The 12,153-nt window shown below is 36.8% G+C and overlaps 1 protein-coding gene across 1 annotated transcript in view; it reads left to right on the forward strand.

Annotated features, from left to right (window-relative positions):
* The window catches only part of BARX2 (BARX homeobox 2), a 28,981-nt gene extending 17,162 nt beyond the window's left edge, over window positions 1–11,819 (forward strand). Inside the window, exons 2-4 of the mRNA XM_072425777.1 lie at window positions 6,634–6,940; window positions 8,302–8,386; window positions 9,275–11,819. Of these exons, the coding sequence (XP_072281878.1) occupies window positions 6,634–6,940; window positions 8,302–8,386; window positions 9,275–9,571 (689 nt within the window). The 3' untranslated portion in view covers window positions 9,572–11,819. The remainder of the gene's footprint in view (window positions 1–6,633; window positions 6,941–8,301; window positions 8,387–9,274) is intronic.
* The last annotated feature ends 334 nt before the right edge of the window (window positions 11,820–12,153 follow it).

The raw sequence follows: 12,153 nt of genomic DNA on the forward strand, positions 1-12,153 counted from the left end.
GGAATGGAATAAATCCACAGGTAATGCACGGACCAGGCTACATTATCATGCTCTATTTGATAGAAGTATGTGTGGGTAGACTGGTATGTACAGGTCCTGAGTCACCGGGAGAGGTACGTGTCAGCCGCTCTGGAGATTATGGAACTCCGAGCACACAAGAACTTTGCATCTTAGGCTGATAATTGGAGATCTCTCCTTAGAATCTTATTGTTCCAGGAGGAAAGAGGAAGCTTTGCTCTCTACCATCCTTATGACATTGCACTAACAGTTTTCCTCACTGCTGTTTAAATATGAAAATCCTAATGACAAGTTTATTATATTCAATCATGAAAATCTAATTATATGTTTATCATATTTAATTACAAAGATCCAGATAGGAATGTATTATGACTTAATGATGACAAGTGCCGTAGTTTAATAATTTGCATTAAAGTGTTTTTTTTTTTTTTAATAATACTATTTGGAAATGGGCTGTGCTTAACATGCAGGTGTCGACACGCTGCAAATCCTGGCAGCTTGTAACATAGATCAGCAAATCTCCTATATAATCAGAGCATGCACAATACGTGGGACGAAATAAATTTAATAAGATCTAAATATAATTGTGCTTTTTATAAATGTGTCAAAGTTTTTATTTAAACTGAATTATAATGAATATGACCTGCTTATTGTTCACCTGATAAATAATAGGGGCCATGTCCCTAACTTTTTGGTTGAAAAGTTTAGGTAGATTGATAATATTTACTAATAATATTATTTTTTTTGTTTACAGCTATAAAACATTTTAAACAACCCCCAACCCCTACAATTTGTAACCTGGTAAAATGAGAATTTTAACAGAACAGTGAAAACTGTAAGAACATTAAAGTATAAATAGTTAATGTGGGCTAAAAACTTTCATACTGGCATCACACTTATCCATTGTGGTAACACAGGATCTGCACTGCACCCCCATCACACAATGTTAGCACATCTAAACACTTGTGTTTTAGCTTGTCATAGCACCTCCTGTGTAATATGGGTGCCACCAAAAAAAGTTCATTTCTTATTTTTGGGAGTTGTAATGTACTGAGCTGCCTTTAATGCAAATTACGTTAATACGCAACACAAGGCATGATAATGTGAGTGTTATCTCATTATATAGAAATATCTATACTTCATCACATTATTTACATATTACATGACCCATCATGAGCATTCGTCTTTTTTTTAAGTTATAAAATTATATATCATTTAGATATCACTGTCCCTTTTATATGCATCAGTATCAAATAGGTTCAGTATTACTATTCTGAATTTCATGCAGCGAAGTCCACTTCTACAGGGACACAGTATTGTGAGTCTCTTGAAAGAAACATTACGTGTGATTGAGATCCTCCTTTAAATGGCTCTCTGATCCCAGGAGTTGGCATCCTGGCGGATGCACGAATGACTGCAATACAAGTGAAGGGGAGAAAGCGCAGCGGGAGCCGCTCACATCTTCTCCCCTTCACTTGTATTGCAGTCGTTCGTGGATCCGCCAGGACAGATCCATGAACCACATTAGACGAGCGCTGTACACACATCAATTTGTTGTGCAATACTAGCCGTGAAGCAGTAAGCGGACGAGAATCCTTTGATGTGTGTATGTAGCCTTGGATTGTACTATTACCTTTTTGTTTTTTTAGCCCAAGCGTTACTTTAAAAGGGTCTGAAAATCAAAAACTACTGTTCCATCTATCTGCTCCTGTTTTCATTTCCACTTTTAAAATGCTAACAGTTCTATATATTTGCAATGTGACTAAAATTATCCAAGTGACAATGTTAAAAATCATTTACACATATTGAGTATTCTTTGAAGCTGATGGTGGATGAACTTATTGGCAGAGAAGTAATTGGACACAATGCAGAGAAGAGGCAGCAATGTTTACACAAGTAGTAATTATCTGTGACTAATCCATAAAACGCACAGCAACTTGTTCAAAGAGAAATTCTGAAAGAAAAGACAATACTGAATGTAAAGTGTATGAAATAAGATGTAATAACTGTCAGGAGATACCTTACAAATATTTCTCATTTCTAAAGGAGGATGAAGACATTAGGGGTTGGTCAGATGGTGTTCATCAGCGTAGTTTTAAGCATAAACATGAATGTTTAATTCACGCAAGTAATACTGTGTTTGCTGAAAGTAGAGAAGGCAACTAAAGTATAATTACCTATTTTAAATACCTATATAAATAAATAAATAAATATATATATATATATATATATATATATATATATATATATATATATATATATTTTATATACTATAAGCTTTGGTTTAAAATAACTGTATTTATAAAGAAAGCAAATGTGTATGCCAAGGGGGACTAATTAAAAATAGTCATAGCTGCACATCAATATAAAAAAGTTTACACTGTTATTCATTTATCCATATCACTCAAATAAATGTAATTTTTCATTTGTGTGTCATAAAACATCAATCTCAAATACCTGTAATTCAGCACATACAGTACATGTCCTATGAAGGGTCCCATGCATTTTGCTGATTTTAAGTTGTATCTGCTTCTTCAGGGAGTTGTTCAATTGTTGATTTTTCCCCAAATAATTTTTTAACTGGGTCAATATTATCAAATACTGCAGTGTATAGTGTGAGGCTATCTTTAGACGTAAACATCCGTAACAAACTTTGCTTGGTTAGAGAAATAAATCTGTAACAAACTGTCAAAGCATTTGTGGAAAATGACTAAGTGTGATCTCAATACCAGGGAGAATGACATGGAAAGCAATGCATTGCCGACCCAATGAAGCATATTTTATATTCACAGCAGTGTTAGAAAGCACCGTCACACTGATAAGGTAAACATAATAAGTAACATCAAATAAAGATCAATTTAAAGATCCATTTAGGAATCTTGCTGGGTTTAAGGTCATTTTTTAGGAACTGGAAGGGTCTTAACTAATAGTAGAAATTGATAGTATCTTATGCCTAGTGTAAGAGGCGTATCTAAAGCAAAATCAGAAGCAAACCGATAATAAGCGACTGATTGTCTGGGTTTTCTGTTTGTGTTGATACACTGATCGATGAAATCCGGTTAGAAATTAGTTGGAAGGGCACAAAATCATACACATCTGTCTAATGCCTTTGGACCTCAGAAAAATGATTGCATTAGTTAAGCACAGAATTGGCTGTGGAGATGCTTGGTGTGCCAGGCATGGGATTATTAATATTATACTGTTTTATTTAGCGCCAACATATTACGCAGCGCTGTACAAAGTCCATAGTCATGTGAATAGTTCTCTCTCAGAGAGGCTCACAATCTAATGTACCTACCATAGTCATATGTCATTATCACAGTTTAAGGTCAATTTCGGGAGAAGCCAATTAATCTAACTGCATGATTTTGGGATGAGGGAGGAAACTTGTAATAGCATTTGGGCATCATGTGACCTTTAAACTATTTTTATCGGCACCTAAAAAACAAAGATTTGTACTGAGTAGGCCCCAACAATGAGTTCAGGATCCCATTTGTTCCTTGGCTGGAGATTGTTTGGCAATGATGTCATTACAGTCAATCCCATCTACCCTACAGCAAGGATCCTGCAATGTCTTCTGTCACATCACTTACATCCAGATAAAGACTTAATGATTTATTCCAGCTTTTCTGTAAAGACATGCCTTAGAGAAAATACATTTCTACCACAATTAAGAATAAACCTGGAATGAGTGACAATTCCACTAATCCGCAAAACTGTCAGTCCACACTGAATGTTACATGCCTAATATTTCCTGTGCTGTAGAAAAGCTTAGCCTGATGTTGCTGACCTTTCACGAAAATACAAGTTGTGTTGCCAATCCAATAGCTACAATACATTTGAGTTAATCGGAAAAATTGTATATTGATGGACTGTTCTGACTTGACTTGCTGGTAACATTTTTCAGTGTAGTTCAGAAGAATGACGCTGGCTGTGTGCCACCATTAACTTTATGAATTGGTGTGACAAAACATTTTGTAAGAGACTGATCCTTCCTTCTTATATTCTTCAGTTTCCACTATGTGCTGTGAAAGCAATTTCACTATCGGGACACTGTCTGTTTTGTTGTACAAAAAAGAGAATATGATATAGTAAACCTTAAAGAAGAACCAAACTCAGCACCCCTCGCTATTGCAGTAGTGCGGAAATCTTCATCCAGTCATCTAACAAATTTGTGATTTTCCACATTTTTGATTGACCTGGCTAGAGGGATATAAACCCTGCAAATCCCCCACAGAGGTATGCTGAGACTATACACCGAGCCGCACATCCACTGCTAACAGTGCTTTCTATACAACATCGCAAACAGGCAGTTCTGCAAAAAAAAAGATCCAACCTACTTGCTATTCTAATTTTTTTCAGTTTACTTTTTGTTTAAAGTGCACCTTTGATGTCAGGCTGCCCAGATTCTGAGTAATAGAAAAACAGTTCATGATTTCAGTGCTTCTGCTGAAGATGAATTCCTCCACAATGTCTTCAGTTTCAGAAATGATATGGCTTGTATTAAAGCTAAGCCTACAAAAATATGTTGTACCCTTGCAATGTTTCTCCCTCCAGCCACAATAGTTAATGACCCATTCTGTCTGCAAGTCATGCAAGGGTACAAAAGACAACTTTAAAGTGCTTGACCTGCTTTTTCCAAGATATAGCAATATATTAGTGTGCCTATGAAATCAGAATCCAATGCAGTAAATTCATGAGCTCTCCATACTTTGCACTGTTGGAAGACTCCTTCTATCTAAGCCTCCTCTCCTAAATACTTTGTCACTGCTGGAGGACTCTGCTCCTTCTTCTTTCTAACCCTCTCTTGAATTAATTTGCCCTGATGAAGAACCCTGTCCCTTACTCTATTAAATTCTCTGAAATACTTTGCACTGCTTTAATACGCCACTACTTTTAAAACTCTCCTATCTTAAAATACATCTCTCTGCTGGATGACTCTGCCCTTTGCACCAGATTTTATATTTAAAAATGAAAAGGGGCTAATCTCATTCTTCTGTTTAGGCTGCACCACAAATGACACCTAAAAGAGCACAATAAAGAAAAACAGAAAACACCCACTACACTGCACATTTAGTAATTATTTTTCAAGTGCAAGCCCAGAGTTTGTTGGCTGCTGTTTGCAGTAATCTGCCAAGGGATGACATCCATTAATCTCCCATTTTCCCCTCACCTTCTATTACAGAACAGGTAATATTTGCCTGGAAGGAAGGCGTACAGTTCTCACAGTGACGCATTAACCCGTGCAGACCCGAAGAAGCTGCTGTGAACCTTACAGGTTATCATTTTCCTTTAGTACAACTAGAAGGAAAATGTTAATCCTACCTAGATTGGCCACCCAGATGCTTTGAAGCTGAGCCCCGAGGTGTACAGCTTTACAACACACACAGCCAACAGAAAACCTGTGGTGAGCAATTCACTTCAACAGCTTGATTAATTAAGGTAGCTGTTAATTTATCAAAGCCTTAGAGCTGACAGTGTTATTAGTGGCTTTTTAATTATACACGCTCTCATCAAGCTCAAGGAAGTTTCACTCGGACTTCTCCTTATGAAAATTAGTTTTAATTGATAAATCAAGCACCAACAATATTTCACTGTTACCGTACCATGGGAGATAACAGATTATGCTGCACACACTCTGCATTGGCTTTCATGGCTCAGTGTTATGTTTATCATAACCTGACATATAAAATAATCTGTCCTGTATCTGACTTTAAAACCAGACTTTCAGCTTGATTCACTAGAATGAAATAAAGAAGTATTTTCTCCACTAAACTACTTACACCTAAAGAAAGTTTCTGTACACATCAATACAGTCTGTAGTATTATGTACATATATTAAAGCAATACTGCAGACACATCTAGTTTTATACATTTTCTGGGGGAGAATCAATTGATGGCATTGAAACGTGTGGGCCTGGAAAATTCTCCACCGGAAATGTTTCAGTGAATGTCAGATTCACCGCTCTATAAATATACCTGTATGTTGTCAATGTGCTATACTCTGCAAATGGCATGTCAGAACAATTGTGTGAAAGAACAACTCCAGAGTTTCAGAATTGGTTTCATCCATTGGCAGTGTTGCAGTACTGGGGGGGTCAAAGTGAGCAGGTGATGAGTTTTAGGGGCAGGACAGAGACAATAATGTTGACACTGTAGAGCAGGAATTAAAGATCTCAAATATTAGGATGTAAAAAACTATACTTGCCAAAAATTCCTTAATAAAGCAAAAATTGGTACATTATCCAACAATTGCTACATTATCCTCAGCCCTCCTCTTATCACATCTAATCACACATTTTTTAAAGGACAGTGGAAGAATGGATAAGCAAAAATACTTTCCTTACTTCATTTTTAGTACCAAGATAGAAACATCTTATGAGATACTCTGTATTTTGCATGATGTCCCTGCAAGGATGGGGAGCTCAGATAGGAGCCAGGTAAAATAAATATACTTAGTAATTTTCAACCATTTAGTTATGTTTATACTTTATAATTTTGGCATAAATAGGTCAGCATTAGGAAAAAAGTTATGTTATTAACATTGTCAGAACGTTTATTTGTATTGCTGTGAACAAAGCTATAACAGGATTTTCATTTCTTTTCCCTCCTAAGGCTCATCTCCACTCAGGTCATACCCACTTCTCTCCGTCATCACCCGCCAGCCCAATGTTGTTTCCCACTTGGTTCCTTCACCTTCATCCTCGCACATTCCTGTGCTATCCCCCACGCATCTCTCTTCACCATGTGCACGCTCTGAGACCCCCGCTAGTGAAGCCCCCCAAAGCAGCGAGTCGGAGATTGAGCAGGTGGTTCCTCGTGTGAAGAAGCCACGACGCAGCAGAACTATCTTTACTGAAATGCAACTTATGGGCCTGGAGAAAAAGTTCCAGAAACAGAAATATCTGTCAACTCCAGACAGGCAAGTCAAGGGTAGACATAGAATGTGTGCCTGAAATGCAGCTGCTTGAGGGTCTTCTGGGGTTTAGGGGCTGTTTGCATGACATTAGTGTTGGGTAGGTGTGTTGAAGTTTCTTATCTATAAAACTGGAAACAGCAAAAAGTTTATTAATCCTAAGCAACAAAAAAAAATCATCTGGTTTTTGAAAATGAAATCTTTTGATGTTCTTAAAATTGTCCCTCTATGCAATATTTTATTAGGTAAAAGTCAATACTGTGTACTGTGTAATACTGTGTAATAATTATGGTGTGGTAAAGCTGTGGTGTTACCTATGATGACTTTAATGGCTTGTCCACTTATTTTTGTGCACACCGTAAAAGAAGATATTAGGGGCCACATAAAATAAGCCATTTTGCAGTTCTCCAGCTGGATTCATGCATGTAAATTCCCAGACTGGAAGAGCTGTCCATGAATTTATAATGGAGAACACATTCATCAGATTTTGGGCTCCGACAGTAGGCATGGAGAAACATAGAGGCTCTGCAGGCAATAAAAGATTCTATTCATTTCTATTAAGAAGAGCTTTTTAGAAATGCTATTTCTCTGTTCTGTCCCAAATGCTGTCTCGGCCTGGCGGGTCCAGCTGTTTCAGGCTTAAATGCTTCCCCAGCTGCACGACGCTGTCAGCAGACAATATGGGCAAATCCCCTATATGGCCTTGGCATCTGAGTTGGCACAAGTACGGGGTGAGATCAATCGCTCCGCCTATTATCCAGATGCTGAAGATCACAAGCATTTAGACAAACAGAAAGAAATAGCTCTGGACTGAGACATTCATCTCATAGACATTAAAATGTCAGCTGAAACCATTAAGAGGCTCAGTGAAAAGTCTGTGGGTAAAAGGGAGCCAGGTCCGCCGCTTGTAGTCCAGCCAAATTTTAACGGTATGGCAGACGAAAGAAACTTTAGTCTCGCAGCTAATTGAGAAATGTGTGAATTCGTATCAGACAGAAACACATGTAATGGTTTTAAATGACCTGTATGTGGGCATCAGAGAAAACTTTCAATGCATTATGGTAGAAGCATGTCCCCTTTGAATATATCGGTTTCTAATCTCCCAAACTATAACCCTGCCCCCTCCTATCCAGGCACAGGATTCTATAATACAAATCAGAAATCACCCCGGTTCTTAAATAAAAAAAAGTCATATAGCACACATATTGTTACACTTGTCTGAGTTGTAGTATTTAAGCTCTACAATTGCTGCCTATTATTTTTTGTGTGAATACTGAAAATACACTGCTGTAGATTGCTGCCATCTTTTCCTATATTATCCAGCTTGAGTTTACTTTTTAAATAAAAATTTTATATGCATTTCTTAGGCTGGACTTGGCTCAGTCTCTGGGCCTGACACAGCTGCAGGTCAAGACATGGTATCAGAACCGCAGGATGAAGTGGAAGAAAATTGTAAGTTGGCTCTTTTATCTTTAACTAAGTTTATTTCTTGTTAATTTACAAACAGAGAAATTAATTGGGGTTACATTGGATTAATTGGGTTACATTATGTCACTGGCCGGACCACCAATGTTGTATATATAGGAAAATATTGCTAATATAAGAGTTTATTGTGATGGTAGACTTATGTACAGAATCAGCTTTAGTCTTCTGGAGGTCTGAAGAAAAAAAAAAGATTTGTGCACTCCAAAAAACAAATTTAGCATCAGATAAGATACACAAATAAGGGGCTTATAGTTCTGTTTAGGGAAAACGAGTACAATGGCAATGATAGGCAAGCTATTAGATTTTCAATCTAACTTGAAATCTTTTGTACTATTGTTAGCTATGCGCTATGCAATTTTTTTTTCACTGGAATTTCCAATCAATGTTATAATTGCAATTTGTGATCCTAAATTGATTCTTGGAATGGATTTAGTGGGAAGCTAATTTCTAGGTACTCGACTCTATAAGTATCTGCAATAACTGGTTGTTGATGTTACCCAATTATTTATTTTTAGAAACATTCATCAATAAGGACTAGTTTAAAGTCAATGGGCCTAATTTATTAAAGCTCTCAAAGGCTGGAGAGGATAGACTTTCATTAGTGAAGCTGGGTGATCCACCAAACCTGGAATTAATCTGGTTCAGGATTCAAAACGTTTGCAAGCAAATAACTCCAAATAAATCCATTCCAGGTTTGCTGCATCACCCAGCTTCACTAATGAAAGTGTATCCTCTCCAGCCTTGTAGAGCTTTATTAAATCAGTCCCAATATGGCAGCTTTGCAATGGTGGTAGCTTGGTGATTTGCTTTGAATAATTTTTCTGGTCTGCATGTAATAACTTTAATATCTGTCAGGTGCTTAAGGGTGGCCAGGAGGCCCCCACCAAGCCAAAAGGGCGTCCAAAGAAGAATTCCATCCCAACTTCTGAAGAAATTGAAGCAGAGGAAAGAATGCACAAACTGGCAGAAGAGGTTCAGATGAAGGAAGAGACGGCTGATGGGAATCAGGTTCAAAAGGCAGAACAAGACCACAATGACAAGGCTGTGGAGGAAAATGAACAGAAAGACACCCAGAGTCCAGAATCTCCATCATCACCTCTGCCTTGCACATCACCAGAGGTCTCACCAAATGAACGGGAATCCTTAGGATAAAAAGCGTACAGCAAAACAATAAACTATATAATGTGGCTTATGGAGCCTCTGGAAGTTCACAAATGTGTTCTATCGACTTATCATAGACACAGACCCAGATCATTGATGAGATAATCCTCCTTCATCGTTCAGCCTAGAAAGGAAAAGGTTAAAGCTGCCACGCAGGAGGGAGCAGAACGGAGAATCTCTGTGACTAACGAGGTCTGCGCAGACAAGACTGGGAATTTTTGCTGTGTTTGAAAACAATTGGACAGTGTATATATAGTGTTCTTTATTTTTGTGCCAGGAACTGTAGTAGAAAAGGGTGAACAAAACGCCAAAGCGGCTGGAAAGAAGCCGAATTTTCCAGTGTGACCCACTGGAGAATGCTTTCATTCTAAGTGCCTTTCATGCATGCTATATGTTGTGTAGCCACGTGGATGTGTTCATTCAGAAATATTACCATTAATATCCTTCTAGTATGTTGGCCATATTATACTGACAAGTCACCATCCATAAGAATGCTGGAAGAAATGACAAAATCCACTGTGTGTTTTGCTGTTCTAACTAAGGATTAAATCCAGTAATCACAACATGTCCATATGAAAAAAAAAAAAACTACACTTGAGTTGGCAATACTTATTGCAATCTGATTATACTTTTGAATTTACATTGGGTGCAGGAGGCATCTCTTGTTTGACATTGAATGTCTAAATTATACAATCATATTTCAGTGTGGTTTACTGGTTTAAGAGGTTCTATTGCATCAAGTTGCATGAACATACATATTTTAATATTTTACAGAATGATTAACACACAGCAACACTTGAGTTATTACCTTTGTGTTTCTCAGTATAGTCTCTTTATCATTAAGCAAAGCTATTTAAAAGTGGAGCTGTTGTCTGCAACAACATAACTTATTCCTCGCTCCATTTTCTTAGTGCAGGTCTGGGAAAGACTAATGAAATGATTTCTTTACTCCTGCTTTTATAGAACCAATGGAAGGATATGCAGGAATGTGTAGGTGCAGGATAGATCTGTACGAATACACAAAACAAAGCAGAATGACTACTGGGTAGATATTTGGTCCATCATAAAGAAGATAAATAAAAGCTGAAGGTTCTCTTTAAAGAAATCATCAATAGATTTCCTTTTTACTACTTATATGGAAGTATTATCTACCTGCCTTATCTATTCACAAGGTGTACAATGGAACTTACATTTTTTTCCAGCCTTGGTAAAATATAGTCAACAGTAGGGTGACAGAGCTGATATTCCTCTGAAGACACTATGGGGACATTTGGGGTTTGAGGTTTATAAATGAGTCCCATCTAAGCAGAACAGGAAGGGTTGTATAAGTGGATTTGTATGTCCATGGTATGGTCATGTTGTCCTGGATGATAGCTGCATTTTTTGCTGGGACTCCCAATATCTTTTGCATATGAAGTGTTTCTACATTTATACAAACCTTATTCTGTTAAAGGGAAGGTTTTTTTATCTCCAGCTGAAACATATTTTGAGTCAATTTTGGATTTTTATACGACTTCTTCTCTGAAGGTTTTCTCTTTCTGGACATTATATTATTTTATTTTTTTTAACAAGATGGACACCCTAAAGACTTTCATTGTAAGCAGTAGTAAACAAATAAGCTAAGCAAATACAGTATAAAAGCCATATGTAAACATGTAAATATCACCACAAAATTACACACGTGATATATTCATTGATAATAATCAGAATAAGTGACTGCTTCATCTCTACAACAATACTGTATTGGTAGGTACAAGTGTTGTGTACAGACAGGAAGGTTTAACATGTGTTAATAAGATATACAAAACAGTTCTAATTTCAGTTTTGGAATATGCTGATTAATCACTGTGCCTACGTTATTATGTTTCAAGTTTTTTTTTCTTTCTCAGTTTCCTATGGAAAGTTAAAGTGTATTTAAAAAAATATGTATGAACAATGACTGTAAGCAATATTGTTACCAAAGATAAAAGTATCGTTTAGTACAGAAAAGTGTGACAACTCCTGGACAGCATGATATACAACGATAGAGAGCGGATATGGTAAGCAAACTGACCCAATAGGTGGAACATTCTGCAATAGATAATGTCTCACATCTCAGGGATACTGGCTGACCTGCCGTGATAATGCTGGAAGGGGTTACTAATACAAGGTTTCAGCCCCAGGTTTCTGTTTCTAAAATTCATTTGGAGTAAGATTTATATTAAAATAAAGTATCTATTTTTAAAATAAAACTAAACGCTAATTATTTATTTGTCCTGTGTGTGTATTTGTTGTCTAAGCTCTGTAAAAACTAAAGGCCGAAGCGGTGAGGATGTTTTTTCTGCAAAGGATATTTAATGTATTTCTGTTCTAGTAAATCTCATGTATACAGTGTAGTAAAATGTGCAAACAATATACTAAATTACCAATGATGCAAGTATGAGACATGATACATAAATTACACCTCATAATTGTTAATAGGTGTTAACTGCACATGCTGTAACAAAGCATTTGTTTTAATGTGTAATTCTGAGATTTGGATCAACCTCATTAGCAATTATTGTTTAATATAATTTTTCTTATAATTATTAATA

Source organism: Pyxicephalus adspersus, chromosome 11 (assembly GCF_032062135.1).
Source record: "Pyxicephalus adspersus chromosome 11, UCB_Pads_2.0, whole genome shotgun sequence".
Lineage (NCBI taxonomy): Eukaryota > Metazoa > Chordata > Amphibia > Anura > Pyxicephalidae > Pyxicephalus > Pyxicephalus adspersus.